This window comes from Taurulus bubalis (genome assembly GCF_910589615.1).
Source record: "Taurulus bubalis genome assembly, chromosome: 9".
In the NCBI taxonomy this organism is placed as follows: domain Eukaryota; kingdom Metazoa; phylum Chordata; class Actinopteri; order Perciformes; family Cottidae; genus Taurulus; species Taurulus bubalis.
In genome coordinates, this window is record NC_136597.1 from 25,808,977 (window position 1) to 25,836,957 (window position 27,981).

General features: G+C 40.6%; 5 protein-coding genes across 5 annotated transcripts in view; 4 read left to right on the plus strand and 1 right to left on the minus strand.

Annotated features, from left to right (window-relative positions):
* The window catches only part of pot1 (protection of telomeres 1 homolog), a gene marked incomplete at both ends in the record, with an annotated part of 80,592 nt that overhangs the window by 5,942 nt on the left and 46,669 nt on the right, over positions 1–27,981 (minus strand). The gene's annotated exons all lie outside the window — the stretch shown is intronic.
* On the plus strand, positions 2,085–6,681 carry LOC306741409 (E3 ubiquitin-protein ligase TRIM21-like; the record flags this gene model as incomplete). The annotated part of the gene is made up of 2 exons (XM_079223690.1): positions 2,085–2,191; positions 5,026–6,681. Exon 2 carries the CDS (start codon positions 5,035–5,037, stop codon positions 6,679–6,681), a length of 1,647 nt encoding a protein of 548 aa, XP_079079816.1. The 5' UTR covers positions 2,085–2,191; positions 5,026–5,034.
* LOC306741408 (E3 ubiquitin-protein ligase TRIM21-like) lies at positions 12,456–14,102 on the plus strand (the record flags this gene model as incomplete). The annotated part of the gene is made up of 1 exon (XM_079223689.1): positions 12,456–14,102. One exon carries the CDS (start codon positions 12,456–12,458, stop codon positions 14,100–14,102), a length of 1,647 nt encoding a protein of 548 aa, XP_079079815.1.
* LOC306741698 (receptor-interacting serine/threonine-protein kinase 3-like) lies at positions 20,700–22,783 on the plus strand (the record flags this gene model as incomplete). The annotated part of the gene is made up of 8 exons (XM_079224013.1): positions 20,700–20,857; positions 20,984–21,299; positions 21,519–21,664; positions 21,764–21,813; positions 22,030–22,185; positions 22,302–22,399; positions 22,518–22,581; positions 22,776–22,783. 8 exons carry the CDS (start codon positions 20,700–20,702, stop codon positions 22,781–22,783), a joined length of 996 nt encoding a protein of 331 aa, XP_079080139.1.
* LOC306741412 (E3 ubiquitin-protein ligase TRIM21-like) lies at positions 22,714–26,036 on the plus strand (the record flags this gene model as incomplete). Its single annotated transcript, XM_079223693.1, has 2 exons — positions 22,714–22,741; positions 24,768–26,036. The coding sequence occupies exon 2, from the start codon at positions 24,777–24,779 to the stop codon at positions 26,034–26,036; it is 1,260 nt and encodes a 419-aa protein (XP_079079819.1). The 5' UTR covers positions 22,714–22,741; positions 24,768–24,776.

Consider the following 27,981-nt stretch of genomic DNA (forward strand, 5'->3'; position numbering starts at 1 on the left):
GGAGGAGGAGAAGGAAGAGGAGGAGGAAGAGGAGGAGGAGGAGGAGGAGGAGGAGGAGTCAGCTCTGAATGTTCGAGTAACACACTGTACTGTAATTATCATTTAGCAAAACTGTTATTATATTTTGGATTTAGCAAACTTTTCTTCATTAACAATAACTTATAATAATAATAATTAAATAAATTAACTCGAATATCAACATTTCTCAATTTCTCAACATATTTATTCAAATTTAAACGTTAAAGACTGAAACTTTTTACACTTCGTAAAACACATTTTTGAAACTTAGACAATTAAGAAAAAACTTGATTCAGTTTTAAAGAACTGAAGTTTTATAGAATCAATCAATCATCAGAAATGTCCCAGCATGCCTCTGCAGAACTCTGAAGTTCAGTGAATTCGATGTCAGAGCAAAAATACTAACGGGGTTTGTGCGCCATCTAGTGTAAAGTTACGGTATTACACCAAAACTGTGACATATAAACTACAAGAAAACATTTAAGAACAGATTTATATTCATAGTGTTTGAATCTCTCGTGACTGCTGCCAAGTACATGTATTCAAGTACTTCAGTAGAAATACAAGTAATTGTACTTTACGTGAGTATTTATTGTTAGGCATTTTCACACTTCTCCTTCACTACATCTCAGAGGTACATGTTGTACTTTTTACTGTATTGTGCTGATGTTGAATGTTTGTGATGAAAGTGTTCTTTTATGTGTTGAGAAGCTCCTCCCACTTCTTCAGATGCATAAACTCTTTAAAGCAGTGATTCTTAACTGGTGGGCGTTTTCAGTGGGTCGCAGGCCTTTGCTTGGGAAAAAAATAAAATAATAATAATTGAATTACATTTTTTTCATCCTGTGGTTTTATTTTGAAAGGACTTTTTTATGCAGCGAAGTGTCTTTTTGCGGCTCTGGTTTCAACTTGTTTTGCACTTGTCCTCCATGTTTTCAGGTTGGGTCAAACCATCCTGATATGGGGGAGACTGGGTTTTTAGGATAATTAAATTAAACAGCCGACTAAATATAACATTTCACAACTGATGGCGCTGCCTGCATGACAGGAAAAAACTCTGGGGTCGTGAGGAGAATTGAGTGTTGCTTAATTTTCCGTAAAGCACAATGTTTTTTCAGTATTTACTGATGAGGTAATCACAAGAAAAGTTAATTTTGTATATATCAATCTTTTTGAATTGCACTTTTTGTTTAATTGATTTTGAGTTAGTGGAAAAGCTGCTCCTCAAGACAGTGACTTGTTCCACAGTAAAGTGTGTCATAGATTCAGTGAGTGAGTATTCTCAGGTAAAGTTAGGCCATTTCAGTCTTTTTGAAACTACTTCTTAGTTGTTGGACTTGTTTGTTTGTGCATGAAAGCTGTTGAGTCGGTTTAAAAATGGCTGAAGATTCTGAATAGTTATGTATGTTGTAATAACTCGTGTCCTGAAGATGCACTTTTAGTTTTTTAATTAAAATGCAGCTAATTGAGTGTAACAGTGAATAGTTCCCTCTCTAGCATCGCCACCAGCTGCTCGTTTTGGTTTATCATTAAACTTGTTTTCGTGTTACATATCCTGTACTATCTCAGGTTCAAACTGCACCATCTTTTCATTAAATTCATTTGAGAAGCTAAGAATGTTCCTCGATTTGGGTCGCGGCCTGTCATCCAGGGAGGATGGTGGGTCCTGGAGCCAGACCAGTGGAGAACCAGTGCTTTAAAGCCTCTTGGATCAGCTGGAAAAAACACCGTCACAGAGCTGAAAACTGTTTGTTCTTTTTAGAGATGCATGGTTCTCTTATAGAATATGATGAGTTGATGTGGATTACACTTGACGACAGGCTATAAAGGAGGATTAAAACATGCAACAAACACATTAATGCAGCAGGAATATTAATCAATAATGATCAGATATAAAAGTAATTTTTTAATGCATTTCTTTTACTTGTAGTGGAGTATTCCACGTGGTATTTGTATCAGTTAAGGATCCGACGACCCCCTCCCCCACTGAGAGGAGGATCAACACTGACAGAGGAGAGCTGCTGAGTCACGTTTCCTGAAGTGAAAGTAAAGTCTTTGTGAGCGACAGCAGAGCTGCAGTGGAGACAAGTCTCTCTGTTTCTCTCTAAAGAAACATTCAACTGAATCCAGCAGCTTTTCCTCAACAACACAACAGAATCTCTGACAAACACTGGTGAGTCCTCTGTTCTACAAAGACTAAATACACAAGCTAAATATTTGATCCATGTTGAGTTCAGACTAGAATGTTATTGTTTTACATCTTGTTTTATGATATAAAGAATAATTAGCCATATAAATGTGTTATTGTAGATCAAACCAACAGGTAGAAACCAAACCACAGGGACTGAACTCCTGCCTAGTTAAAGGTTACACAGGATACAGTCACAGCTAGCATTAGCTTCAGCTAATTCACAGACCTGTTTCCTGTTTTCCCCGGGCGCCTCACAGGGCTGCCCACTGCTCTCTATCCAGGGATAATAAAAGTGCATGTTTCTTTTTCCTTTTCTTTCTTTGAGCTCAAAACCTCGTGGTCGTGGGGTTGTAGAGACAAATACTATTCTATATAATATCCTGCAGTCCAGAGCAGTTAGCTTTCATCTTTTCTTCTGTACATCTCATATGTTTGAATATCTGCTCTCTTTCATCCTCATCATCATTGTCTCTGTCTCCTCTTCCTCCTCTTTGACTCTAAAGGTCTTAAGACAGAGAAATATAATTACATTTTTCTCTGCTCCCTGTGAATTTTCAATAGAACACACAATAAAGGGAAATACTGCCTAAATATGTCACATTAAATTGTAATACATGTGTTAATTTCACAATATTAAAGGTTAAGCCTACTTTAAAATTAACTTTATTTTGATAACAATATCAATAACATTGTACAATTATGATTATCATGTTATTTAATGTTTGCTCCTTTAATGGAGAGATGAGATTGTGTTTTTAAGGAGTTTAATTATGATATTAACAAGAACCAGAGGGTTTAGGGCAGTGGTCACCAACCTTTTTAAGCCCAAGATCCCTGACCTCGGCCTCAGTGACATGCAAGATCTACCTATTGAGGCGTTGAGAGAGAAAGACTGTCCAGACTGTACTTACAACGTGAGGCTTTTTATTTGGCCTAATTGTAATTGAATGAAAGAAAACACTTTGGTCCAGCTTTCAATTTGATGTGACCAAGAACACACTAAATGACTTAATTTCAGTGCAACATGAAAAGAAAATTATTTGTTAACCGCACACCATATGAACAAGAAAAAACACATTTCCAATGAGCAGGCTGGTGAACTACCATATTCACTGTTGTATCTATCAACTGTTGTATTTATCAACTGTTTGAATTGAAGCATAATTTTAGCAAAATGTTAGAAATTATCTATTTGAAAGATACAAAAGCATTTCAGTTTTTACTTTACTACTTCTTTACTACTATCTTTCCATTAACCCTCAAATCAAATAATAAATACACTTCACGCACAATTGAGTTGTATTTTCTCTTTAACTCACTAGTTGAAGGTCACATGTTTTACTTAATGGGAATATCATTAATGTAATCTCATTTCCATATATGCTACGATTTGTGATGTTGTGTCACGTGGATCTTTCCGCTAACTTCGTGAAAATCCTCACTCGCTCCCGGTCTGTGTCGTTTGAATGTGTTGACCGTGAATGTCATTATAGAGGTGCAATGACATGTCAGTGTCTGTGATTTAACTACATAGATCAGAGTGTCTGCTGAGTTGACCGCAGTTCACTTTGACATGACTTTTGTCTGGAGGTGCTCTCGCGCTGCCTGTGGAGTCTATCAAGTGTGCTCACGTCTGTTCAGTTGCATGCCCTTATAAGGAGCTGGCGAGGCGTTTCTGTATGCAAATCCAGGTGCACGAGAAATCCTCATCGGGGAGCACAGCTGAGAACGCTTCGGCTGCGTAATTTAAAAAAAAACATTAAAAAAACATTTTCAGGCGTTCATGAATTTTTTTTTTTTTTTTTTTTGGAGAGCGACGTGGAAGGTCTCCGAGATCGACCGGTAGATTGCGATCGACGGGTTGGCGACCACTGGTTTAGGGTAGCACTGCAATACTTAAGACATCAGGGCCCCATTCCTCGTACGTGGTTCAACAAAGTCAACAAACAAGTTAAATGCGTCAGTGTTGGGAAAATGTATCGACTAATTTTAAGTGCTTCATCACCCAAATCAATCAGATTATATTTATTTAAATGTGCCTGCTGGCATTAGTATATGAATTAATATATACTTATGAGGATATATGCACTGTATGTGTGTATGTATCATGTACTATATATGTATATATACATGTATGTGTAGATTACTATAAAACTAGGAGTTTGAATATGTGTATGGGCGGATCAGTATGTATGTATTATTCATAATCAGAAATTCAATCAATTGAAGCAGTGAAAAGAGATTGTGTATGATTCTCTGTATTCTTATCATGAGTCCACCTTCATCATTTGCTACAATAGTGATATGTATGGTGTACTAATAACACTGTCATATAATTATGTGCTTTCAACACATCCATAAGTTTCTTAAGCGCTAAATAAACGTTACAAACAGCACGGCCTGCAGCAGCTAATAGTGTATGCATACAGTCTGTGAGACAGTCTATGCTCGGCTGCGCCGTGTGGTGTTTAATGTACGGCTCGAGAAGCTCTCGTAAATAAATGATTCATTGTCGACAGAATCGATAGCGCTCGTACAGGAAGTCATGATTATGTGAGAACGGTCGTTTAGAGAGTCTGCATGTTTTGATACTTTTACAATAGGCGTCAGTGTATCGATATTAATTGGAAGAGAAAATACATTGTTATGGTATCGATATTCCAATAGCTCTTCTTTACTCACGGCCAACTAATATGATAAAATATTACAATTCAGGATGACTCCTTATATTCTACTAATCATAGTTTGATGTTATGAAGCAAATAATCAAAATATATCTAAAAACAGATTTGTTTTTCCACTCTTGTTGTCCTCAGAGTGTAGATATGTCTGCTGCCAGCATGCAGATGACTGAAGATCAGTTTCTGTGCTCCATCTGTCTGGATGTTTTCACTGATCCAGTCACCATACCATGTGGACACAACTTCTGTAAAGCCTGCATCACTCAACACTGGAACGTTAATGTCCCGTCTCAGTGTCCCAACTGTAAAGAGGTTTTCTACACCAGACCTGAGCTGAAGGTCAACACTTTCATCTCTGAGATGGCTGCTCAGTTCAGACAGTCAGCTCAACAGAAAGCCAGCAGCAGCAGCTCAGAGCAACAAGCTGCCAAACCAGGAGAAGTTCCCTGTGACGTCTGCACTGGAACCAAACTGAAGGCCCTGAAGTCCTGCCTGGTGTGTCTGGACTCCTTCTGTGAGACTCACCTGGAGCCTCATCTGACAAGAGCAGGTCTGAAGAGACATCAGCTGATCGACCCTGTGGAGAACCTGGAAGGCAGGATGTGTACGAAGCACGATAAACTGCTGGAGCTGTTCTGTAAGACCGACCAGATGTGTGTCTGCAAGCTCTGCACTGTTCTAGACCACAAGAACCATGATGTTGTTCCTCTGAAAGAAGAATATGAAGGAAAGAAGGCCGAGCTGGGGAAGACTGATGATGAAATCCAGCAGATGATCCAGATGAGACGACTGAAGATTCAGGAGATCAAACACTCGGTGGAGCTCAGTGAGGAAGATGCAGACAGAGAGATAGCAGGTGGTGTTCAGGTCTTCACCGCTCTGAAGGAGTCTGTTGAGAGAAGCCAGGCCGAGCTCATCGACACCATCAAAGAGAAGCAGAGAAAGACAGAGAAACAGGCTGAAGGCCTCATCAAAGAGCTGGAACAGGAAATCTGTGAGCTGAAGAAGAGAAGCACTGAGGTGGAGCAGCTCTCACGCTCTGAAGACCACCTCCACCTCCTGCAGAGCTTCAGGACCCTGAAGGCTGCTCCACCCACCAAGAACTGGACAGGAGTCAGAGTCAGTCCACCTTCATATGAGGGGACTGTGGTGAGAGCTGTGACTCAGCTGGAGGAGACGCTCAGTAACCAGATGAAGAAGCTGGTCGCTGAGGTCGAGCTGAAGAGGGTCCAGCAGTCTGCAGTGGATGTGACACTTGATCCCGATACAGCACAACCCAACCTCATCCTGTCTGATGATGGAAAACAAGTTAAACTTGGTGATGTTAAGAATAATCTTCTAGACAATCCAGAGAGATTTGATACTTGTCGTATTGTCTTAGCGAAGCAGAGTTTCTCTTCAGGGAGATTTTACTACGAGGTTCAGGTTAAAGGGAAGACTAAGTGGGATTTAGGAGTGGTGAGAGAGTCGATCAACAGGAAGGGAAGCATCACAGCGTCTCCTCAGGAAGGTTTCTGGACGATAAAGTTGAGGAATCAGAATGAGTACTCAGCTCGTGATGACCCTCCAGTCCGTCTCTCTCTGAAGTCTCGGCCTCAGAAGGTGGGGGTGTTTGTGGACTATGAGGAGGGTCTGGTCTCCTTTCATGACGTTGATGCTGCAGCTCTTATCTACTCCTTTACTGGCTGCTGCTTCACTGAGAAACTCTACCCATTCTTTAATCCATGTAATAATGATGGTGGTAAAAACTCTGCTCCTCTGATCATCTCTCCTGTCAATCACACTGAGTAGAACAACCACTTGATTTTCTACAGAGAGATTAACTAATAATTAATGTAACAAATCTATAATATTGGTGATTTACATTCTGATCAATGGGTTATTACTATTTGTCAGTATATGTTTCTCGAACATTCGTCACAATTACAACACAGATGTAAAGCCACTGATTAGTATGATCTAATGTAGTGTAATTAATTATAATAACTGCATAACCTGCATTCAAGACTGTTGGATCATCAAAAACAATGTAATCATGAATAAGGAGCATTTGCACAATACTTAAATAAAAATGAAAATGTATTATTGTCTTATTATTTTATATTTAATACATTATGAATACTGGCACAAATTATTGGAGAAAGTCATTAACCACAGATTTGTGTTGAATTTTTTTTTTTAAGTACTGTATTCAAGTACAATTCTGAGGTAATTTGCTTCAAGCCACTTTATAGCCACTTTTTTGTACTTTTTACAGACACAAATCCATCCACGGACGCTCCCCTGACGTCAACACAAGATCCACAAATATATATATATATATATATATATATATATATATATATATATATATATATATATATATATATATATATGCTAATATATTGTATATATATGTGATAATATATTGAATATATATATATATATTTATAGATAAGTGTCTTCTAGATAAGTGTTCCCTAAATCAAGCGTTTGTTCTCTTTTGGTAAAGGAGCTTGTTAAGTCCAGTCTCTAAAGCTGGGAGCCCTGTCCCTGCCCTTAGTGGCCCTTAGTGGCCCTTAGTGGCTGGGACAGGGCAAATCTGATTGTTCTCCTCTTTTGGTAAAGATGCTTAAGTCCAGTTTTCTCAGAGATCTGGTAAAGTTCATATTCAGACATAGAGATCTGGTGAAGTTATTTTGTCCTCTCTGTGCATCAGCTCTTGTACCTCACAGACACACTTTACCCCTCCTCTTCTTCTTCACGGGTCAATCCTAGATCCTGTTTTTAAGCTCAACCACTGGAGGTTTGTTGCCTTGTATGGTAACACTGGCTGCTGTATCCTATTACACAGGAGAGCTTATACAATACCCATTATATAGAGAATATTATACAACATAGCAACTTATCCTATGCCTTTCATATGGTCTAATCACAAACTATAAATGAATTAAAACAGTATAAATGTTTAATGGTTATAATAAACAGAGAAAAAGGTTACATGTTAGTTATATTCTTTTCCACCATATCTGAACACAAGTCTTCATCAATACTGCATGATGTTCATTTAGTAGATTATGGTAATGTAGAGTCACCATAGAGCAGGGGGTGCTTTAGGGCGGGGCTTTGGTTTTGGGCTTAACAATACTAAATTAAACAGAGTTGAATAGATGAGCTGCTTCCTGTGTTCTCCAGCTCTGACACCCAACTCTCCACTCACCTTCTGCAAGGATCTTCTCATCGATCGACTCCTTCAGCACATGAAGGTTCCCTCAAACAAACTATTTTTCATTAAAAAATGAAAATATATATGAGTGACTCGAATATCAGTGGTCCTCAATTTCTCAACATGTGTATTACAATTAAAACATTTAAGACTGAAGCTTTCTCCACTTCGTAAAACACGTTTTTTAAACTACTTACTACTTTGTTTCCAAAAAATGTAAAACAATGTTTTAACTGGATCCTTCTTTTTCATTTTACATTTAGTCAAGTACTGTATTCAATTACAATTCTGAGGTAATTTACTTCAAGACACTTTATACAGGTACATATTGTACTTATTACTCCACTACATCTAAGAGGTACATATTGTACTTATTACTTGTAACGCGTTCCATTACCCTGGTGAGTTCCCGTGGTCCTACCAGAGGGTGAAAGAGCATCCCAGGAGGTAGTAGCGCAGGGAGTCAACCGCCCACCGGATGGCCAGGCACTCCCTCTCCACCGTACTGTACCTGGCCTCCCTCTCAGATAGCTTCCGGCTGATGTAGAGGACCGGGCGGTCAACCCCCTGTACCTGCTGGGACAAAACGGCCCCCAGCCCTTTGTTCGACGCATCAGTCTGCAGAGTAAAGGGAAGAGAGAAGTTAGGTGTGTGAAGAAGCGGCTCCCCACAGAGAGCTTGTTTTACCTCCTCAAACGCCAACTGACACCGCTCCGTCCACTGGACCGGAGCTGAGAGACCTTTCCGGGTCAGGTCAGTCAAGGGGCTGGTCAGATCCGCAAAGTTCGGGATGAAGCGCCTGTAATAACCCGACAGCCCCAAAAACTGCCTCACCTCTTTTTGTCTTGGGCCGCGGGCAGGCTGCGCACACTTCCCCGGGTTGGCGGTGAGCCCGGCCTGCCTCAGGGACTCCAGCACCGCGCCCACTCGCTGCACATGCCCCGCCCAGGTGGTGCTGTGGGTGATTACATCATCCAAGTAGGCGGCCGCATATGCAGCGTGCGGACGCAGCACCCGGTCCATGAGGTGTTGGAATGCGGCTGGGGCACCGAACAACCCGAAGGGAAGCGTGGTGAATTGGTACGAACCAAATGGAGTGGAGAAGGCCGTCTTTTCCTTGGACTCTGGCGACAGAGGAATCTGCCAGTAGCCCTTGGTCAAATCCAGCGTCGTGAAGAAACGCGCAGTGCCCAGTCGGTCCAGGACCATCGAAACGTGACACATCATTCACCCTGCGATAGTCCACACAGAACCGTATAGACCCATCTTTCTTGAAACCAAGAACAATGGGTCACAAAGCTGAAAACAGGCTGTTTGTTCTTTTTAGAGATACAAGCTTCTCACAGAACAGAGACGCTACAAACAGATGATGATTTCATAGAATATGCAGTGATGTAGATTAAATTAGACAACAGGATATAAATGAGGTAAAAGCATGCAACAAACACATTGATGCAGCAGGAATATTGATCCAGAAACATCAGAAATATAAGTACATTTTTAAAGCAGGACTTTTACTTGTAGTGAAATATTTCACGTGGTATTCATGCTTCTCCTTCAGTTAATGATCTGAATACTTCCTCCACCACTCCCTCCTGGCGCCGGGCCACTGAGAGGAGGATCAACACTGACAGAGGAGAGCTGCTGAGTCACGTTTCCTGAAGTGAAAGTAAAGTCGTTGTGAGCGACAGCAGAGCTGCAGTGGAGACAAGTCTCTCTGTTTCTCTCTAAAGGAACATTCAACTGAATCCAGCAGCTTTTCCTCAACAACACAACAGAATCTCTGACAAACACTGGTGAGTCCTCTGTTCTACAAAGACTAAATACAGTCTCTACATATTTGGTCCAGTTCAAACTAGAATGTTATTGTTTTAAATCTTGTTTTTCATATCAATTAATATTAAGCCATATAAATGTGTCGTTGTAAATCAATCTACAGGTCTCAGATGGAAAGAGCCTCATAACAGACTTGTGCCTGAGAAAACAGAAAATAATGAGACAGGCAAACGTTTCGGCTTCTTCATTCGGCGTCTTCTCAAACTATTTGTTTTACATTTCAAGTGAAAACAATCATCTTGTCAATTTCTACCTGACCTTTACATTTCATTTATCTGACAGAACACAGGTAATTACATTAATATATATATTAATCAAATAAGATTAATGACAGAGGTGACAACACATGTGTTGTCACCTTGAGTTTAATAAACTCTTCTTTCTTGCACCTTGGCAATCCGCCCAGAGTCACTGTGGCGTCCGTGAGGAAGACGTTACTTAAAATGGCGCTGCTGCGTCACCAGCACAGCGAACTAACTGCGTCACTAGTACAGCAAATTAACAAACATTTACAACACCTATACACACATCACAGTCACACTAATCAACACATATAGTCTGAATTGACCCACTAAAACATCAAGAACTGATTCATTCCACCATAAAGAAAAAGTAAAATGTACAGGAGCCAGATAAAACACAGGAGATTACACAGGGCTAATATTAGCTTAGCTAGTACTTGACAGTAACACTTTTAAAACAGCATAGCTACTAAACAAAACACAAAGTAATCTTTCTAAACATTGGTATACAATTCATAAGTTATATGTGTATTTAACCAGTTACTGACCTGAGAAAACATAAATGTTAATACTACACATCAGAGCAATGTGTTCAATCAAACACTCATCAAATAAACAAAAATGTGACCGTACGTTTCGTGTGCGTCACAAAACCAACAGGTAGAAACCAAACCACAGGGACTGACCTCTGGCTAGTTAAAGGTTACACAGGACAAGTCACAGCTAGCATTAGCTTCAGCTAATTTACAGACCTGTTTCCTGTTTGAGCTCAAAACCTCGGCTCTACCAGACAGGAAGTTACACTCAGTGAATAGGCTCGTTCGTTAGAGCTGCGCCTCGCCTGGAATCCAGACAAGAGCAGCGCCGCAGCAGGAGGCGTTGTCAATAAACTGCGATCCAGTCGGACAGTTTTGGGCTGCCTTCAAAGTAGGAAGGCAGGAAGTCACACAAAATATGACTTCCTGTTAGTTCCAAACTTTTGTCTATTTATAGTTTACAGATCACGTTTGGATTTATTCATATGTGTATCTAAATATATATTTATGTAGAAATGTGCGTGTAGCTGCATCCTTTGTTCTTTTTATGTCTGCCTTTGAAATACATTACAACTGGTTTTGATATGTGTTGGATAAACACGATTTTGTATTAAGAACCACACAAGATGTGTTTTAAGATTAAACATGAGATGAATAGTCAATGATCCAGCGTTAAGTATTACAACTACACATAAAATAAGGATATTCTACAACAAGTGGTGTTTGCTGTCAGATCTAAGAGCCAATCAGCTCTCTGATGTGGCGACAGCCAGGCGTTTCCCATCATGCACTGGGCCACGCAGCCGTTAGAGAGCTACTGCGGCGCCGGACTCTGAAATCGACGGACGCCTTGCTCTGGTGGGAGTATCGTTGACCACGTGTGAGCAAGTCGGACACAAATCTAACCAGCATGCATTGCGCGCCGATCGCCGCCGATCGATTCTGTGCAGAACTGGCTCATCTCGAACGAACCTATTGTTGAGCTGACTCACTGACTAAAGGTCTTTGTACAATTAAGTGATTTTATTCATCTCTGCTTCCTCAGAAGCTTCAAAAAAACAAATAATAAAGTCAAACACTGCTTAAATATATCACAGTCAAATTAAATAAACGTGTTAATTTCACTATTTTAAATGTTAAGCCTACTTTAAAATTATGTTTATTTTGAAAACAATATAAATAACATTGCACTATTATTATTGTTATGTTAGTCTTCACAGGATTTGACAACTGAGATTAAACACTGACTGACTGCAACCTCTCCATGTGCCATCACAATAATATAAAACTAACATCAGTCTGTAATTTCCTGGTTGAAAACCAGAGGGCCGTCACACCTTTAAATACAAACAGCAGTAATGTGGTTTTATTGGACCTAGAGTCTGACCCTCCTAGACCCATGAGGTTCTGGGCTTGTAGCAGCCTTTGGACCTCAGTGCTAAAGATGCTAGCGTAGCTAACTTGTTTCTTTTCAGCTTTCCCAATGCGGGGGTTTAGAAAGTCTGCATGTTTTGATACTTTTTCCGATAGTGTATCAATATTGATCGCAAGAAGAAATACCTGTTTATGGTGTTGATATTTCAATAGCTCTTCTTCTCTCGCAGCAAATTAATGAAATATAATAATTCAGGATGATTTAATAATTCAGGACATTCTATTGATCATAGTTTGATTTTATGAAACAAATATTCAAAAGTTATGGAATAACATTTGTTTCCCCATTCTTGTTGTCCTCAGAGTATAGATATGTCTGCTGCCAGCTGTCTGCTGACTGAAGATCAGTTTCTATGCTCCATCTGTCTGGATGTGTTCACTGATCCAGTCACCATACCATGTGGACACAACTTCTGTAAAGCCTGCATCACTCAACACTGGAACGTTAATGTCCCGTATCAGTGTCCCAACTGTAAGAAGCTTTTCTACACCAGACCTGAGCTGAAGGTCAACACTTTCATCTCTGAGATGGCTGCTCAGTTCAGACAGTCAGCTCAACAGAAAGCCAGCAGCAGCAGCTCAGAGCAACAAGCTGCCAAACCAGGAGAAGTTCCCTGTGACGTCTGCACTGGAACCAAACTGAAGGCCCTGAAGTCCTGCCTGGTGTGTCTGGACTCCTTCTGTGAGACTCACCTGGAGCCTCATCTGACAAGAGCAGGTCTGAAGAGACATCAGCTGATCAACCCTGTGGAGAACCTGGAAGGCAGGATGTGTACGAAGCACGATAAACTGCTGGAGCTGTTCTGTAAGACCGACCAGATGTGTGTCTGCAAGCTCTGCACTGTTCTAGACCACAAGAACCATGATGTTGTTCCTCTGAAAGAAGAATATGAAGGAAAGAAGGCCGAGCTGGAGAAGACTGATGATGAAATTCAGCAGATGATCCAGAAGAGACGACTGAAGATTCAGGAGATCAAACACTCGGTGGAGCTCAGTGAGGAAGATGCAGACAGAGAGATAGCAGGTGGTGTTCAGGTCTTCACCGCTCTGAAGGAGTCTGTTGAGAGAAGCCAGGCCGAGCTCATCGACACCATCAAAGAGAAGCAGAGAAAGACAGAGAAACAGGCTGAAGGCCTCATCAAAGAGCTGGAACAGGAAATCTGTGAGCTGAAGAAGAGAAGCACTGAGGTGGAGCAGCTCTCACGCTCTGAAGACCACCTCCACCTCCTGCAGAGCTTCAGGACCCTGAAGGCTGCTCCACCCACCAAGAACTGGACAGGAGTCACAGTCAGTCCACCTTCATATGAGGGGACTGTGGTGAGAGCTGTGACTCAGCTGGAGGAGACGCTCAGTAACCAGATGAAGAAGCTGGTCGCTGAGGTCGAGCTGAAGAGGGTCCAGCAGTCTGCAGTGGATGTGACACTTGATCCCGATACAGCACAACCCAACCTCATCCTGTCTGATGATGGAAAACAAGTTCAACATGGTAATATATGGAAGAATGTCCCGGACAATCCAAAGAGATTTGATACTGGTGTTATTGTTTTAGCGAAGCAGAGTTTCTCTTCAGGAAGTTTTTACTACGAAGTTCAGGTTAAAGGGAAGTCTGAGTGGGAGTTAGGAGTGGTGAGAGAGTCGATCAACAGGAAGGGAAGCATCACACTGACTCCTCAGAAAGGTCTCTGGACGATTTGTTTAAGGACTGAGAATGAGTACTCAGCTCTTGATGTCCCTCCAGTCCGTCTCTCTCTGAAGTCTCGGCCTCAGAAGGTGGGGGTGTTTGTGGACTATGAGGAGGGTCTGGTCTCCTTTCATGACGTTGATGCTGCAGCTCTTATCTACTCCTTTACTGGCTGCTGCTTCACTGAGAAACTCTACCCATACTTTAATCCATGTCTTAATGATGGTGGTAAAAACTCTGCTCCTCTGATCATCTCTCCTGTCAATCACACTGAGTAGAACAACCACTGGATTCTCTACAGAGAGACTCTTTAATTTAATCTTCATCATTTACATGCTCCCCCTCGGCCGTGTCGTCAGCAGACATAGGATGTCCTTCCATTGTTATGCTGACAACACACAGCTTTACATCAAAGCTGCCTCAAACCCCTCTGCAGCCATGTCATGTGTCACCGCCTGTCTTGGGGAGATAAAGGCGTGGATGAGCAACAACTTTCTCCAGCTAAACAGCAGCAAAACTGAAGCCCTCCTTGTTGGCACTACACACCAGGTTCAGACATCATCCATAACTCATCTCACCTTTGACAGTCAGGTCATACCCCTCTCCTCCACAGTCACCAATCTGGGAGTTCGGTTTGACCCCCACCTGACCTATAAAATTCCTGTGCAAAACCTTCTTTTATCATCTAAAAAACATCAAGAAGAACAACAAGAAGCAGAGAAGCTCGTCCACGCCTTTATCTCCTCAAGACTGGACTACTGCAACTCACTCTGCACTGGGATCACTGACAAGAACATCACCAAACTACAATATATCCAAAACAGCGCTGCCAGGGTCCTGAGGGGAGTCCGGAAATATGACCACATATCACCCATTCTCCAATCACTGCACTGGCTCCCTGTTTCATTCCGGATTAACTACAAGGTCCTAGTACTCACATATAAATGCATCAACGGACATGCACCCCCCTACCTACAAGAACTTATCACTCCCCTAACCTCCACCCGCACCCTCAGATCCACAGGCCGCTCGCTCCTTCGGGTCCCCAACGCCAAGCTCGGCACCATGGGCGACCGGGCCTTTTGCTCGGCGGCGCCACGCTTGTGGAGCGGTCTCCCTGACCACCTGAGGGAAAATCAGACACTGAACTCTTTTAAGACTGGCCTAAAAACCTTTTTATTCAGGAAGGCATTTTTTACCGTGAGTTCATTTATTGGCAGCTATTACATTCTTATTTTTTTATTTTTGTGGGTTGCTTTATCTATGTTTTAATCGGTTTTATTTGTTTTTACTATATGTGTGGCACTCTGGGATTCTTTGAAGGAAGAGTGCGATAAAAATGAAATGCATTATTATTATTATTATTACAAATCTATAATATTGGTGATTTACGGTGTAAACATTATTGATTGTCCGCATTCTGATCAATGGGTTATTACTATTTGTCTGTATGTTTTTCTATAATTCATCACAACTCCAACACACAGATGTAAAGCCACTGATTAATATTATCTAATGTAGTCTAATTCATTATAATAACTGCATAACCTGCATAAATGACTGTTGGATCATCAAACACAATGTACTCAGGTATAAAGAGCATTTGCACATTTAAATGTGTTGGTGCCAAATTAAAATGTGTTATTGTCTTATTATTGTATATTTAATACAATATGATACCGATTTTTATATATATATATATTATTTAACAGCCACTTATTGATATTATCTAATATAGTCTAATTCATTATAATAACTGCATAACCTGTTGGATCGTCAAAAACAATGTAATCAGGAATAAGGAGCATTTCAATAGTGCCAAATTAAAATGTTTTATTGTCTTACTATTGTATATTTAATACATTATGATTACTGGCAGACATTATTGGAGAAAATGATGAACCACAGATTGTTTTTAATCATTTATCATTTTCAAATTAAATGAGAAATCAAGGGACCTTTGTCTGGTATGTTTTCAGTGGTAAATTATGTTATACATGGTAAATGCTGTACTTTTTACTCCACTACATCTCAGCAGTACATATTGTACTTGTTACTCTACATCTCAGAGGTACATTGTACTTGCTACTCTACTACATCTCAGAGGTAAATATTGTACTTTTTACTCCTCTACATCCCAGAGGTACATATATTGTACTTTGGTAACACTTCATAATAACTACACGCTATTTAGCATTAGTTAAGTATGAGTAAACACTTAATTCATTATTTGTAGAGCATTGTTCAACATTAACACTCATTATTATGCAATTGATAAACACAGTTATGAATGTTTTATTCTTGATTAACAAGCTTGACAAATATACGTTTCATGATTGGGTTTTCATACTTTAGCATTAATATGATGATGATGGCTGCGATGCCATCAGTGGCACGAGTGGTGAGTATGTTTCATAGTTTGCTGGCATGTGTACACAATTATTGATTATGAGTATATAGTCAAAGCTAGCTAGGGACTAGCTAAAGGTCCAATGTGTTAAAGGACATGTTAATTAAGCATTAGAATTCTTAAATGGTGAAATCTAACCTTTAATAACAAAAAACTAGCTTTTTAAAATTCTGCACTTTCTTTAGATCTGCCACAACCTGGAGCAGACATTTTGCCTAGACAACAGGATATACAAATGGTAAAAACATGCAACAAACACATTAATGCAGCAGGAATATTAATCCAGAAACATCAGATGTAAAAGTATGTTTTTAATGCAGGGCTTTTGCTGTAGTGGAGTATTTCACGTGGTCTTCATACTTCTCCTTCAGTTAATGATCTGAATACTTCCTCCACCACTCCCTCCTGGCGACGGGCCACTGAGAGGAGGAGCAACACTGAGAGAAGAGATCAAAGGTCACTTTTCCTGAAATTAATGTAAAGTCTTTGTGAGCGACAGCAGAGCTGCAGTGGAGACAAGTCTCTCTGTTTCTCTCTAAAGAAACATTCAACTGAATCCAGCAGCTTTTCCTCAACAACACAACAGAATCTCTGGCAAACACTGGTGAGTCCTCTGTTCTACAAAGACTAAATACACAAGCTAAATATTTGGTTCACGTTGAGTTCAGACTAGAATGTTATTGTTTTACATCTAGTTTTATCATATAAAGAATATTAAGCCATATACATGTGTCATTTAAACCAACAGGTAGAAACCAAACCACAGGGACTGACCTCTGGCTAGTTCAAGGTTACACAGGATACAGTCACAGCTAGCATTAGCTTCAGCTAATTCACAGGCCTGTTTCCTGGTTGAGCTCAAAGCCTCAGCTCTACTCAGACAGGAAGTTACACTCAGAGTGAATGTTGAGCTGAGCTCCACCGGTGGTCGTGGGGTTGTAGAGACAAATACTATTCTATATAATATCCTGCAGGCCAGAGCAGTTAGCTTCCATCTTTTGTTTGGTACATGTATTGTGTTTGATTCTCTGGTCAGAATCAGAAACCGTTTTTTGCCAGGAATGTTTGCACAGACGAGGAATTTGGTTAGGCGGAAGGTGCATATATTAGACATTAGACGAGACAAACAACAATCAACGACAGCAACAGTGCAATGATGTCTAAATCAGATAAAGATAAGGATAAAGTGCTCAGACAACAGATAACATGAATGTAAGTGTATGTTAAAGTGACGTGTGTGTTTAAGTTAAAGTTAAAGTTAAGTGTATGTGGCATGAGTGTTTAAATATGAATTGTGCAGTGGAGTGACCGGTAAGAGGAGAGAAAGGAATAAAGAATAAAAATAAATGGTCCGAAAGAATGGTCCGAGAATAGTCCTGTGATAGAATCAGTCAGTGGGGAACCCGGGCTCTATTGATGAGCCCGACTGCCGGCGGGAAGAAACTGTTTGTGTGGCGTGAGGTCTTAGTCCTAATGGACCTCAGCCTCCTGCCAGAGGGGAGGGACACAAACAGGTTGTGTCCAGGGTGAGAGGGGTCAGCTGCGATCTTTCTTGCCCGCTTCAGTGACCTGGAAGTGGACAGGACCTGGAGGGATGGCAAATTGCAGCCAATCACCTCTCCACAGAGCGGATGATGCGCTGCAGCCTGGCCTTGTCCTTGGCAGTGGCTGCAGCGTGCCAGACGGTGATGGAGGAGCAGAGGATGGACTCAACGATGGCGGTGTAGAACTGCACCATCATTTTCTTTGGCAGGTTGAATTTCCTCAGCTGCCTCAGGAAGAACATCCTCTGCTGGGCCTTCTTTGTGATGGAGCTGATGTTCAGCTCCCACTTGAGGTCCTGGGAAATGATGGAGCCCAGGAAGCGGAAGGACTCCACAGCCCTAACCGTAACCCTGGTCTCTGTAGAGTTATAATAATTTACTTTGCCTTACACTGTAAATAAGGAATGTCTATGTGTAAAATATGATGCTTAAGAAGGAATATGAACAATAAGGAAAAGTGAGCCTTGTGAAATTGTGTATTGAAACATGGAGAAAGTCACGTTAGTTTAGTTAGTGAGTTAATTTAGGAAATGTGGGCGGTAGGCCAGGAATGTGAAATCAAGATGAGCTCATAGTTCTACTCAAAATGGGTGCCGTGCAAAGGTACTCCTCCATACAGAAAAACAACTCCTCTAGGGGAGGGAACTTGTGCTCAGTTACACAGAGGGGTGGAGAGATGACGTCAAGTACCAGGAAGCAAAGCGTGCTGAAGGTACCACCTCTAAACCAACCCCAATGCTGCCTCCACCTCTGTTAAACTTATAACCAATTGCACGCTGTAAAGCTAAGCCAATGAGAGGCGACGACGCCCAATACACTGAGCTATATAATCAGATGTGTTACACTGATCGTGGTGCATCATTTTAATGTGTCTGTGGACGCTGTGATTTGTGCACCCTTATATACACTGCATCACCATTTACTTTTGTTAAATCTGTTTTATTATAACTTACTGAATCCGGAACTTTTCCTTTGAGTCCTCCACCCAAAGATTTCTGAACTTAACCTCTCTGTAGTGCCCCGTTGCTTATTTAACCCTAAGGCACTACTTGGCTGCTCGCTTGATATTATTCTGACGCTTTTTATTGATGACAATGTCCAGGTGTAATGTCCAGTTTGTTTATTGATCCATTGTGTGTATTTATAGAAAACAAAATCATAAACAATGTCGGCACTACCTAGGTGCATATACTTAAATCATAAAATAAACCATAAACATTTATATCTCTCGGTTATCGTATTGCTATCTGCTGCATAACGGTCCAAAAAGGTTGGGAGGTCCAACATAAATCAAACACCACAAAATGTCTCTTACAATCTCTGTTATCTTCATCATCATCTTCCTCCTCTTTTTCCAAACTGACTCTTTGACAGATGAAGTGATTTTCATTTTGCTCTGCTCCCTCAGACGCGTCAATAAAACTAATAATTAAATCAAATACTGTCTAAATATATATCACAGTAAATTGTAATAAATGTGTTATGTTCAATATTTAAATGTTTAGTTTACTTAATTTCATATTAAGTAACTTGTAGCCGCCTCTGGATCTCAGTGCTAAAGATGCTAGCATAGTAAGGGAAAGGTATTGTTAGGATTTATCAATAATAGTACTGTTATTGATACTCTTATCGCTTCTTTTTTTATTTTGTGTGTAAAAAATGAGCATTAAGAAAAGGGATCGATGTTACTTTATTATTCTTGTATGTAAGCGATACAAAAAGTTCCAAAAGCTTAAAAAAGTATTTGCTGCAAAAGAACTAGGTAAGCGATTAGCTTTCATTCATAAGCTTATTCTTCTGTTCAGACTTCGTATGACATCACTAACGTTACCTGCCGTATGCCATGTAATGGGAATATTCTGTCCTCAGTTGTATTCTGTCTAGAAACCTCTTAAGTGGCTTACAAACCTGTTAATGCAAATTAATGCTTCAGGTCGAAGCTACAAAAGCACTGAGATGTGAAACAGACGGGTCCGGCCTTTTAAATGGCGGACAAAGGAACAATAATCCAGTTTGTATTTCATAAAAATCGGTAGTCTAATGATGACAGATTTAATGCTGATGTGTGTTATTAGAGTCTACTTATTAAATACATAATTATGTAATCACAACAGAAACCCTACTTCCAACAAATGCTTTCAGTTTAAACTCCTCCCTTCAACTACAGCTTCAGGCGGCCGAGAGGCGCAGACAGTGAAACTCCCTCGGACCCGTTAACGCAGCTTTGGCATGAACCAACTCTTGGATCTTCATGTGGACAACATTGGAGGAGATCCGTGGTGAGTAGAAGCCAGCTTGTTGATAAAGTATCCAGAACCAACAAGGGAAATGTTAGTGGAACATGTTTGTGTGTCTTTACAAGCGAAAGCTGCCGTTGCTCTCATGTCCGTGTTTAAAAGCTATGGCACTGTAATTACAACAAAAACTAATATCTCAGCAGTCATTGAACCACTTTATTTATATTTAGCACGATTTTCTATCATTAATGATTCATCACTGTACATGTTTATGTTTATCTACACTTCACATCTGACATACATAACTTCTCCTATTGTTTATTATTGTTTGTTTATTTATTTACACCTCACACACTTACTTAATATACACATATATACTTGCACTTTTGCACTTCTACTGTTTAAGTTTAATTTAATTCCTAAATTAATACTCCAGTAATACTCCACTTTTCTTTTCTTTCATCCCAGTTATTTTTATTTTATTTTTTTATTTTTATTAGTATTATTATTGTCTATATCTTTCATCCTTGCTGTTTTTACATCTTATTTTCTGTCTGTAAATAATTGCTGCTACGCGACACCAACTTTCCCCTTGGGGATTAATAAAGTATATATGCATTCATTCATTTCCATATGTTGTAATAGATTCGGGGTTGTAGCTGCTCTACCTGAATCCAGCAGACGATGGCGCTGCTGAGCCACAAGACTGATGAGCCAGTTGGTGACGCAAGCTTGGAGAAATGGGAGTTAGTTGGCCGAGGGGGATTCGGTCGTGTCTACAAGGCCAGGCACAAGGACTGGGGCGTTGATGTGGCCATTAAGACGCTCCATGATGGGGTTTGGTAAATGGAAACATGTGCAAGTTCTCTGTAACTTAAACGTTTAAATGATACATATGTTAAATAGTAGTTAAAGGTGCTCTTTTGCTTTCTCTCTACTCCTTTCAACAATCCCCTGCCTCATTGCAGCCACTTCATGCCACTGCAGAACGAGGCTATTCATATGGATAGGGCTTCCTTTGAGTTTGTGGTGAGACGTTATGGAACCTATCGGGGATGTCCGCCTGGAATGACATCCACGCAACAGGGACTAGTGATGGAGTTCATGGAAAACGGATCTGTTGATTCCCTGCAGAAGGACCTCTCTGGCCCTCAACCGTGGCCCCTGGTCTGCCGCTTGGCCCATCAAGTGGCTCTAGGCATGAACTTCCTCCATTCACGGAACCTTGTGCACCACGACCTAAAGCTAAATAATGTACTGCTGAATGCCGATCTTAACGCCAAGGTAGAGTGCCTTCCACCTAAACTATGTGTAAGATTCAAGATATGTTTTTATTCAAGATATTTCATTGTCATATGCAAAGATAACATGCAGTTATTCTGTACAATGACCTCCTAACACACAGAATTACAATAAACTTAAGGCAAAAAATAAATAAATAAGTCAACTATGAGGCTGATTTAATCATTTATTTGATATTATGTGTCCCTTCTTTCTCTGCAGCTAGCAGACTTTGGTCTGTCCGGAGTATCCGCCAGTGTCTCCATCAACAAAGACAAAATGGATGGGATGAAAGGTTCATTCAAGTACATGCCTCCTGAGGCTTTTGATGTATCATATGAAGCTACCCGTTCTTTTGACATCTACAGGTGAGACATAACATTAACACAGAATTCTACTCTGTATGGTCAAAATCTTAACAGCATTAACATGTTACTGAAAATCTCCTCTTCCTCTCTCTTGATCAGCTATGGTATCCTGCTCTGGTCCATTATCAATGGCAAAGAGCCTTATCCAAGTAGGTATAATCTGTTTTATTGTCCCATCATGTTGACCTTTAATTTAGGTTTCCAATATTTTATGCAATGAAGTGACATCCTATAATCAAACTTCTCATCTGTATTGTTTCCCTCACAACATAAAACGTAACTAAGTCCGTTATACACTGTGTATGTCCAGTTTACTCAATTGGTTATGCTTGTATGTTATCATGCATGTCTTCATTGTATCACAGGCGCTGCATTTGCTCTTGTGAAAGAGGCGATCCCTTCAGGGCAAAGACCTTGCTGTGAGGAAATTGACCAGATGAGCAAAGAAGGGTTGAAAGAACTGGTGGAGCTCATGAAGAGGTGCTGGGATGGCAATCCCTCAAAGAGGCCCCTCTTTAAAAGTAAATATTCATCATTGTCACCATTTCACAACATTTCCTCGTCTGAAATCAAATGAACTTTTTGTCGACTAGCTTGACGGATACATATTTAAAATGAAACTTTGCTTCTGTTTCAGATTGCCTTGACGTCACTGAGAATGTGTTTTCAAAGCACAAGAAGGGAATTCGTGATGCGGTCGGTCAAGTCTTGACAACACTGGAACAACGCAGCAGTGTAATTTCAGAAGATTAAATATAGTGCAGATTAATCCTGATTTATAATGGCGAGGAACACTTCTGACTGGTTTATCGATTTCTCTAATACATCATACTTTCTCCCTGTTTTACTTCAGAAGTCATCAACCAGTTATCAATCAAACACAATGTTGGCTCGCAATGTTCCTCATCAGCCACCAGGTAGATTATCAATACTGTTTGTGAGTCGAGGGAGTTTAATCTCATAAATGATCTCTAACTTTCCTGAATGAAACCAGATGTTTTCTTCTCTTCTTCAGAACAGCTAAATGATGCGGTGGACAATGTCCTATTAACAACAACTGAACAGCCTCCAATACGGGTATGCTAAATGTGTTTTGACCATTGCCTCACAGGAAGTTGAAAACAAACCATTGAGTAACTAATAAGTAACTTTATTAAAAAAAAACATTTAGCCTATAGTCCAGGGGTGGCCAACCAGTCAGAGACTAAGAGCCACATGTTTTACTGTGTTACCGCAAAGAGTCACATCTTACACATGGGCACACATGAACATCACCCTATCCCTTCCTCACACACACACACACACACACACACACACACACACACACACACACACACACACACACACACACACACACACACACACACACACACACACACACACCTCTGCTCAGCCAGATGTATTGTAAATGTCACACACCAACATGATAATGACAGAAATGGACTCCTACAGTACTAAGACCACAGGCCAGTCATTTCCAGTCTCACACACACAAACTCTCAGTTCAACCAAGTCCAAAAACAAAAATATAATAATTTACAATAGCGTTTTTCTGCTAGCCTACTAGCTGTGCTAGTCTAGTAGCTGTGCTAGTCTAGTAGCTGCGGTATCAGCAGCTACAAGCTGTCAGTACCATCATCGCTGTTAGTACTGTCATCGCCTATAACAGCCGCGATGTTTACCAATGTTGATGTACACACTGTCAGTATCGTCCTTGGTAGCGTCCCACCAGTTAGCCTGGTGGGAATTAGCATGGTATCAGTTAGCCTGAGTGGCAACACTACGCTTTTACGGAGTAAAGCCACGGAAATGCCGCGCCCCCTTTCCACTGCGAAAAAGCAAAAAGGCGAATGAAGCGAATTTACCACAAAATCGAGCGAGTAAAGTTAGGCAAAAAAGCGTTGCGAAAATTCTAACACACCATAAGTGTAGCTAGAATTTTTTTTCAGCCGTCCCAATGCAACCATTTGGAGGGCCTGCATGTTTTGAGAAAAAAAAATCGTAAACATTAGGGGTGGGCATAGAATCGCGATATTCTGCGTGGCGATATTGTATCGGTGCACGGAAGCCAAGTATCGATCTTTTATTTAATCAATTAAAAACCTTTTGGTCCTAGAATTATAAAATCAATTGCTTTTTCAGTCCACTAGGTGGTGCTGTGTTGTTTTCTGGTGAGGTCAGCAGAGGTCCCAGGTCAGTGTGATTGACAGGAAGTTTGTCAAAACAAACATGGAGGCATCGGAGAAAGAAATTAGAAATGCGCCGTCTGTGTTTAAATCAAACGTCTGGACTTCCTGTCACTCGTAGCGCCGCTGCAGCACAGCTGTTACACGACACACAGGACAACATTCGCAACACAGCGCTGGTCAAAGACGTTTAAAGAAAGCATGAATCTTACTGCCTACGGGTACCCTAGTAGCGTTGGAAGCGGTCGGTGTTACGAATTACTATAACTGGCGACTTTAACTGGCGACGTTAACATCGTTGGTTAACAGCCGCCTGTTAATCCATAACACCGTCATCCCGACGCCAATCCTGGAGAAGCCGGTGAAATTCACAGAGCTGTGTGCGCTTACGGATAATATTATGATCCCAGACACAAGGGCGTTTGATGTTCCGACATTTTGGGGATTTCCACAACAAGTATAAAGCAGAAATAGTGGATATTTCCATGATGATGGCGGAAATGCCACGGAGATAAGCCCTGCGGTTGAAAGAAAGGTAATAAATCGCAATATATCGCAATACTCAAGGTATCGCAGTATCGTGATAATATCGTATCGGGACTTAAGTATCGTGATAATATCGTATCGGGACTTAAGTATCGTGATAATATCGTATCGTGGTACTTCTGGTTATTCCCACCCCTAGTAAACATATCTCATGGCAAAGTAATACAAAATATTAGGGTATTGATATTTAGTCCCAACCCTCCTGCTGAACTACATATCTGAGCTTTCCTTCACTCGCAGCAACTTCATATAAAAAATAATAATACAGGAAGACTATCCTTATATTCTACGAATCATAGTTTGATTTTATTAAACAAATAATCAAAATATACGTAATGACTGTTTGTATTTTTGTCACTTGTTGTCCTCAGAGTGTAGATATGTCTGCTGCCAGCTGTCAGATGGCTGCTCAGTTCAGACATCAGCTGATCGACCCTGTGGAGAACCTGGAAGGCAGGATGTGTACGAAGCACAATAAACTGCTGGAGCTGTTCTGTAAGACCGGCCAGATGTGTGTCTGCATGCTCTGCACTTATTCAGACCACAAGAACCATGATGTTGTTCCTCTGAAAGAAGAATATGAAGGAAAGAAGGCCGAGCTGGGGAAGACTGATGATGAAATCCAGCAGATGATCCAGAAGAGACGACTGAAGATTCAGGAGATCAAACACTCGGTGGAGCTCAGTGAGGAAGATGCAGACAGAGAGATAGCAGGTGGTGTTCAGGTCTTCACCGCTCTGAAGGAGTCTGTTGAGAGAAGCCAGGCCGAGCTCATCGACACCATCAAAGAGAAGCAGAGAAAGACAGAGAAACAGGCTGAAGGCTTCATCAAAGAGCTGGAACAGGAAATCTGTGAGCTGAAGAAGAGAAGCACTGAGGTGGAGCAGCTCTCACGCTCTGAAGACCACCTCCACCTCCTGCAGAGCTTCAGCACCCTGAAGGCTGCTCCACCCACCAAGAACTGGACAGGAGTCAGAGTCAGTCCACCTTCATATGAGGGGACTGTGGTGAGAGCTGTGACTCAGCTGGAGGAGACGCTCAGTAACCAGATGAAGAAGCTGGTTGAGCTGAAGAGGGTCCAGCAGTCTGCAGTGGATGTGACACTTGATCCTGAAACAGCTCATCCTGACCTCATCCTGTCTGATGATGGAAAACAAGTTAAACTTGGTGATGTAAAGAATAATCTTCCAAACAATCCAGAGAGATTTAATACTGGTTTAATTGTCTTAGCGAATCAGAGTTTCTCTTCAGGGAGATTTTACTACGAGGTTCAGGTTAAAGGGAAGACTAAGTGGACTTTAGGAGTGGTGAGAGAGTCGATCAACAGGAAGGGAAGCATCACAGCGTCTCCTCAGGAAGGTTTCTGGACGATATGGTTGAGGAATGAGAATAAGTATGAAGCTCTTGATGACCCTCCAGTCCGTCTCTCTCTGAAGTCTCGGCCTCAGAAGGTGGGGGTGTTTGTGGACTATGAGGAGGGTCTGGTCTCCTTTCATGACGTTGATGCTGCAGCTCTTATCTACTCCTTTACTGGCTGCTGCTTCACTGAGAAACTCTACCCATTCTTTAATCCATGTAATAATGATGGTGGTAAAAACTCTGCTCCTCTGATCATCTCTCCTGTCAATCACACTGAGTAGAACAACCACTGGATTCTCTACAGAGAGATTAACTAATAATTAATGTAACAAATCTATAATATTGGTGATTTACATTCTGATCAATGGGTTATTACTATTTGTCAGTAAATGTTTCTCTAAAATTCGTCACAACAACAACACACAGATTTAAAGCCACTGGTTGATATGATCTAATGCAGTGTAATCAATTATAATAACTGTATAACCTGCATTCAAGACTGTTGGATCATCAAAAACAATGTAATCATGAATAAGGAGCATTTGCACAATACTTAAATAAAAATGAAAATATATTATTGTCTTATTATTTTATATTTAATACATTATGAATACTGGCACAAATTATTGGAGAAAGTCATTAACCACAGATTTTTGTTAAAACATTTTTTTTTTAAGTTCTGTAATTAAGTACAATTCTGAGGTAATTTACTTCAAGCCACTTTATTGTACTTTTTACTCTACATCTCAGAGGTACATGTTGTACTTATTACTCTACTACATCTCAGAGGTACATGTTGTACTTATTACTCTACTACATCTCAGAGGTACATGTTGTACTTATTACTCTACTACATCTCAGAGGTACATGTTGTACTTATTACTCTACTACATCTCAGAGGTACATGTTGTACTTATTACTCTACTACATCTCTGAGGATCTGAGTACTTCTTCCACCACATACCAGCATACCGTCTGCGCCCAACATCTGTCCTCTGGACCAACAGGGAGAACAAGTAACCACAGACTGACAAATGAAGACAATAAAATGCAGCAGACGTCTGGACAGAAACTCTCTGGACAACAAAGAGGACGGGCGGCTTCCTGCTTTAAGGAGGTGCATAAAGAAATAAGGTATAAATCAGTGTGCAAAGGACGGATACTTACCATTTGTGTTCGACCTATTATTTAACCTTTTAAGCCCCGTTAAGCACCAAGGCATTTTTTAGGATTTAGCTCGAAATAGCATACCCAAACTAAAAAGGGTGTATCTCTGCAACCACAAGGGCTATTTCAATAATTTTGGTGTTATAATAAAGGCAACCGTTGTGAGCTTTTGGTCAGATGTGTAAATATTAGCATATATGTTGCTGGCTAAGAGTAAATAAAGATTGAAACACAGAACAAATAGAAGTTCCAGGTCTGCCTATAGAAAAAAGCACTTTCAGGATGATTATCTGCTTGAAATGATGCTTCACTAAGAAGAAGCCCTGAGGCTCTCCCAAATCAGAGCACAATATGTGAACAGTCTCTCTGCACTGTTTTCACTTGAAAAGGTGAAGCAGAACAAAGTCAGATTGGGTAAAGTACAGAGAGAATTCAGGCGAGAATGCAAAATTAGCATTTCGGCACATTTGCGCATATTTTCGCGCATCTGTGACATTTGAATTTTTTCATGTAGCAAACCTTATATTTCACTTGTATATGACTTATGGTGTTCAATAAACTTGTATCAGTGGGGATTTATTGAGGGAACTGCATTTTTTCTTTTATTTGCTATTTTCTCAATTTTCAGCGATTTATGTTGCTGTGTTCTTTGGTTCATATCTCAGTGATGCTTTGCAGCAGAGGGATTTGGTGAATACATTTGGAATCTGTGTGGAATTGTTTTGCTTTTTGCTATTTGTCTTTTTCTGATAGCACCAAGCAACGGGCTGCTAGTTCCGGAAACATGCAGAGTGGGCTGACTCGTGACAAAATTATAACTATTTTATTTTAATAATTATTTTAGTTGGTGTTTGAGTTGTGTTGAAATGGCTGACTAATTATTGTAGCCCAGGTTCTCTTGTTTAATTTGATGTGTAGCATCAATATATTTGTTCATGATTATTGTAATGTTTTACACAGTTTAATTAAAATCTTAAAAAAGGACCTATATAGGTCCCGTGGGGCTTAAAAGTTAAGGGTGAAACGAGTCTTTAGGAAGTGCATCATGTTGGATGACCA